A 6,000-nucleotide genomic window follows, 5' to 3' on the forward strand; every position below is an offset into this window, starting at 1 on the left:
AGCAAATTAGTTTTCAATCAATGGACAGATCACAGTTTCCAGTGCGAACAGCAATGAACTCCAGGCAGCTAACACCTCTTGAGTTATTTGTGGACTTTAAAGTGGCACTCCAGTTATTCTTTATATCAAAGTCAATTTATTGCTCACAAAGATTGCTAATCAATCAAAGATAATAGCTGTACAGCGTTTGGTCTTACTGTACACACTTCTCGAAGTACCTAATCAAATAACGCCCATCACACGAATAACCTCAATTTATGAGTAAAAGCCTGCCTGACAAACTAGTGGTGTGAGGCTCAAAGGATGAAAGCATTTGCCTGGCAGCAAAAAGCTCACAAAAGCTGTAAATGAACACCATTGTAGAAAATGTTGGGTCAGCCTTGAAAAGAGGTAATTTTCGCCGCTATATTAGAAATAAAGAGTGTCTATCACAGGGTTGAACAAGCAGCTGAGAGGTTCAGAGTGGGAAGGCTGACGTTATTTAGACTAGTGTGCAAAACAGGAAATGGATGCAGCAATTTATTGAAATGTATAGATGTATAGAAAATGGTATATAGGTAAAAACAGAGTTTGTACAATTCTAATAGTCTTGAAAGTCCATATTTGGTATGAGCACCTGTATTTTTCAGCACAGCCTGAACCCTCTTAGACAAGCTTTCTGTCATTTCTTTAAGGAGTCTTCAGGAATAGTTCTCCAGGCGTCTTGAAGGACATCCCAAAGCTCTTCTTTGGATGTTGGCTGCCTTTTGTTCTATTCTCTGTCAGGATGATCCCACACTGCTTCAATAATGTTGAGGTCCGGGCTCTGGGGAGGATTCATTCCTCCAGACGACCTGTTGCCACTGATTTTCAGTCCACTTCTTGTGTTATTTGGCATACCTCAGCAGCCTTTTCTTCCTATTTCCCTTCCTTAAGAATGGCTTCTTGACAGCCACCCTTCCATGGAGACCATTTCTGATGAGGCTTCAGTGAAGAGCAGAAGGTCCAGATGCATCTATCGGTTCCTGTGTCAGGTCTTTGCTGGATGTATGGTCTACTTCCTAAGGACATCATTTTCAGATACTGTTCATCTGCCGCAGATAGTTTTTTGGTTTTTTCTTTTATACCTGCCACTTCTTCTTTTAGGACACACAGCACACCATGCTGAGATGAGCCATGTTTTCTGCTAACAGCTCTTTGGGAGTCACCTTGTTGGTGCAAAATTACTTTTTTGTGTCTGTCAAACTATGATTTCTTGAGTATTTTCATAAACGCAACAAACGAAATGGGGACAAATGACTAGACTTTGCAACAGGCTTCATATGACAAAGTGCCAAAAGATAGTTTAAAATGAGTTCTAACACTGATTCATCCCTTGAGTTAGGTGCCTTTTTTATGCTAAGATAATTTACAAGTCAGTGTTAAGCAGTGATGCCGGTAACGCGTTAATTAGTAACGTGTTACTGTAGTCGGACTACTTTTTACAGTAACGAGTAGTCTAACGCAACTACTATTTCAAAAATAGTAGTCAGATTGAAGTTACTTATCTAAAACATCGTGCGTTATTATTTCTGCATTTCAGGGGAACATATATTTGGCTTTTGTCAACATATATTCACGATTATTACAACCATACATTTGTATTGAAATAATTTGGGATAATTTCGTTTTCTTATGAGTTATATCAGTGTCCGCGACGGGAGCGGGGTTCGCCTGAAGTCACTCGTTGTTTTACATCTACCTACCCAGTAAAACCTATCTGTTCCACTAAAATGTTAAACACCAGCGATATCATTTGTTACATTTTACTCACTTTCCCTAATCATTTTAAATAAATACACCAATCTAAACCACAGTTTTTATCAGTGCCTGTCACAGACGATAGTTGATAGGTTTAGCTATTCGTGCTAACTTTATAACATATACGTTTCAGGCAGTGCTATGGAGAGGGCTAGCTAGCTGTTTATCTTACCTGGTCGCAAATTAATTGATGACTCAAAGATGACTTGTTAACGTCTTTGTACTGTATTACATCTTCTATGATATCTGAATGAGTGTACGGGTGTTTATCTATGTATACTTCGTCAGGTGTAGCTTTGGGTAATCCAGTAACAGCTGCAGTTGTAGGCGACTAGCATACAAACATTTCTGCAAAGCGACGGGTCTGACGATCAATCAGGTTTGTTTAAACTTTTATTGGTCAACGAGTGGATAAATGTGACATTTTTCGGTCAAAAACTTGACTGTCATACTGGCTTGGGCCAATAATTATCAGCAGGTTACGACCGTCCGTTTGTCTGCATCGCTGCGAGTGAATGACTGATGGTCACTGAATCACTGGTTACTCCACAGTTTCTCGCATAAATGCAACTAAAAGCCAAGTCATAAATACAGATACGGGTTTTGTTCTGATTTGTTTTGTAAAACCACTCCTTGCTGCTCTAATGCGGGACAACTACATGTTCAATATAACTTAAGTGTTACCGTAATTCATAAATAGATGCAATCAGAGTTAAATGCATGGAGTCAAGAATGTCTATTGTATTTTTTTTTTTAAAAGAAGTGTTTATGTTAAATTGAGTCAAGAAACGCTACTTTATTTTTTATAAGAAGTATTTAAGTTAGATTTAATGAAGTCAAAAAAGCATTTAATTTGTAATAAGTATTTCAGTTAAATGAAGTGAAGAAAGAGTATTTTGATTTTTTTATACTGTTTTTGTTTCATAAAACCACTTCTTGCTGCTCTAATGTTAGACAACTACAGGTTCAAGGGATGTTCAATATGTATTACTTTTTTACGTAAGAGGTTTTTTTATATTTTAAGTAAAGTCAAGAAAGACTGTCTTATTTTTTTTTATTTAAAAAACATGTAAGCCTATTTCAAGAAAAAGTTTGCAAATGCCAGTGTCATTTTTGATGTTCCGGTTAAAATACATGTCAATAAAGTGAGTATTGGCAGAACTGGTAGTCATTTTCATGTTATAGGGGAGGGGGATCAGCCTCGGCTGAAAGTAACTAAAAGTAATCTAACTTAGTTACTTTTGAAAGCAAGTAGTCAGTAACTTAACTAAGTTACTTTTTAAAGAAGTAATCAGTAGTCAGTAGTCGGATTACTGTTTCAAAGTAACTATGGCAACACTGGTGTTAAGTGGCTTAAACAAAACAACACAGTCCTCTGAAAATGTTCAGATAGGAGGACTGGACTGAAAAAAAGTGAAAAAGCAGCCAATGGTCAAAGAAAAACTCTGAAAGACCTCGATAATGCCTGGCTGCTTGGAAGCTAAATTTGAAGCAATGAGTGTTGGCTCAAGACTTGAACACAGGTTCTTCTCAAAGGCATTTGCAATGTCACATGTGGAATGTAATGGAATTTGTTTTAAAGAAAGCAAAATGGGAGACTTACTTGTAGAATCTTGCACCTCTCTGAGTCACAGTTGATGTCTTCACAGGGATGATACATGCCCAGCGTCACACAGTTCAGCAGGATCACCAACATGGATGCTCGTTCGAACCATGTACAGGATAGGAGTTAAGGAATACAGCACATGGTAACAGCTAGCAGTGACAACTATCAGAAATAGAAATGTGCATTTCCTCTAATGACCCCATTATCCCAACCTCATCTGACAAAATGATGCATGGTTATCTCTTTGAGTTCAATTCAACATCCACAAAAGTTATATTCCAGAATAAAATGAGCCGTGCAGGTAAACATGAAATAGGGAAGCCGACCTGTGGCTGTCATCGCTCCCATTTCACACTTTTAAGCAAAGATCTGTTAGCAAGGCATGCAGGTAAATGAGCAGATTGCCGGTGAGGGAGCTGAATATGCACTATGAAAAGATTGTGTGAGGCAAAGCAGAAGACAATGGAGTAGGACAAAGAGGGGAGTTAGTGAATGTGAAGACATCTTGAAAGCCCATGAATTTGATTGGTTATTGGGTCAAAGTAGACAATCCTGATGCGGTTAGGCTAAGCACCAGCCTGACCAATGTGACACCAATCGATGGTGAGACTAAACACATACAGTATGATGCTGATGCTGCACACATACTGGGGACTGCATGCACGAACACTCCCCTCTCTTCACTCCCATACATTATAGATTCCTACTGCAGCTAGAATCGGCACCCTGCAGTCAGCCTGGTTAACAAGGTTAGACAGAATAGACGGTTTGTCATCCTTGTGATTGTTTGACTGTGCGATGTGTTTTCTTCATGGAAAAGTACTGTCCCCACGCATGAGAGATTGTGAGTGTGAGTGTGAATGTGAGTGTGCAAGGCGCAGGCTGCGAGGACAAACGACCTGTCCGTCTTTTATCGCATTATCTGCCACATGCTCATTCGTCTTGCTGACCCATAATGAAGCCAGGTCAGCACTGAAAAAAGCAAGAGCAGGAAAAACAGAATTGTTTTTTCAACTTTCATTCTACGCACTGGTCCAGTCAACTCACCAATGATGCAAATCTGCATTGGGTTAGATTCAAGTTTTTCTAAATGTATTATCATCCTCTCAAGGATGACAAATATATGGGCATACAAGCAATACAGCCTGACTTTGAGTGTTAGTCAAAGGGGATTAATGATAGAAGTATGATTGTATTCAAAGATATATACACTCAGAGAGCACTTTACAAGAACACCTGTACCTCCGTTAATTGGATTTTTCAGATAATGTTGTTTATTATCATTCATTTAGACATGCGGTTTTCTGCATGTCTGTTAGAAACCTATTCTTAGTCATATATTTTTTAAATGTACAAGGGAATTTGACTACAACATCGTAGGTGAAAATGAACATTTTGATCTGTTGCGTGTTTTTTTTGTCAGTCACTTTGAGGTAATCTGATTGGCTACCGTTCTTATAACTGTATGAGTTGTTTGCTTCACCCTAGTGGCAGAGTGTTGTCATGTCACCATGAGAGAAGGTTCCTGAGTGCTGATCTTGAAGGCCTGAGGTCCGTTTCACGTAGCAGGTTTAGTGAAAACTCTGAGTTGGTTAACCCTGAAATGAGGGAAACCCTGAGTTTTCCGTTTCACAAAGGGAGGTAACACAAACCAGAGAAAGAGGGGTAACTCTAGCCTGTTTCATAAAGAGAGGTAACTTAACCTCACGGTCAGTTACCGGAGTAACAGACTCTCTGAACCTAACCTGGTCAGGACCAGGTTTTATTCAAGAAACCTTGAGTTTCTTTCTGTCTCCGCCCTCTTTCAGCCACACACGCCATTTGATTTCCTCATTCATTCAGTCAGCAGAGCGAGTTCTTCTACTTCTAGAAGTCCATTAGGCACAGTAGGAGATGACTTTTTTCACGAACATGTCCTTTTGACAACGATCCCGTGGATGAAGGTGCAGCATTATTGCTAAGAGAAATAAATATTCGTCGGAGATGGTTATCAGACCGCGCATAGATTTTTGCATTTACAGACAATTATCTTTTTGAGCGGCACCATCAGAATGTGTTGGGACAAAAGAAAAAAAAGACATAAAAGACAAATAAATATTTGTATCTATAATCTTAAAAAAGACATATATAGGCCTATTATATTTTATAAAGGCACTCGTGTCGTGGGGGTGGACTCCCTCTGGGGATTCCCTCAGCCACTGGCCTCCCATTAGAGGTGGTGGCCACCACCCGTTTTACGGGCATCTGCCTTCTTTCTGTTGGCTCAGTAGAAGTCTGTGTTAGTTTAAATAGGCTTAATTTTTTAACAGAACATGATATAGATGATGACTCTAAATTGTCCTTCGGAGTGACTGTGAGTGTGCATGGTTGTTTGTCTCTATGTGGCCCTGTGATGGACTGGCGGCCTGTCCAGGGTGTACCCCGCCTCTTGCCCATTGACCGCTGGGATAGGCTCCAGCCCCCCCGCGACCCGACTGACGGATTCAGCGGTGTATAGATAATGGATGGTATAGATGAGAAGACATAGTTTATGTGTGTGAAAACAGCATTATGTTGGGAATAAAATAACTGCACAGTCAAATAGCCACTTAATATTTATTTTACAGTGTAAAACG

The 6,000-nt window shown here is 39.6% G+C and overlaps 1 protein-coding gene across 12 annotated transcripts in view; it reads right to left on the bottom strand.

Annotated features, from left to right (window-relative positions):
• Positions 1-3,489, bottom strand: part of cacna1g (calcium channel, voltage-dependent, T type, alpha 1G subunit) — a 192,798-nt gene extending 189,309 nt beyond the window's left edge. For all 12 annotated transcript variants that reach the window (XM_075457857.1, XM_075457861.1, XM_075457856.1 and 9 more), the window contains exon 1: positions 3,383-3,489. In XM_075457857.1, the coding sequence (XP_075313972.1) occupies positions 3,383-3,475 (93 nt within the window). In that variant the 5' untranslated portion in view covers positions 3,476-3,489. The remainder of the gene's footprint in view (positions 1-3,382) is intronic.
• Between the last annotated feature and the right edge of the window lie 2,511 nt (positions 3,490-6,000).

The sequence above is a fragment of the Odontesthes bonariensis genome, chromosome 23 (assembly GCF_027942865.1).
Source record: "Odontesthes bonariensis isolate fOdoBon6 chromosome 23, fOdoBon6.hap1, whole genome shotgun sequence".
NCBI lineage: Eukaryota > Metazoa > Chordata > Actinopteri > Atheriniformes > Atherinopsidae > Odontesthes > Odontesthes bonariensis.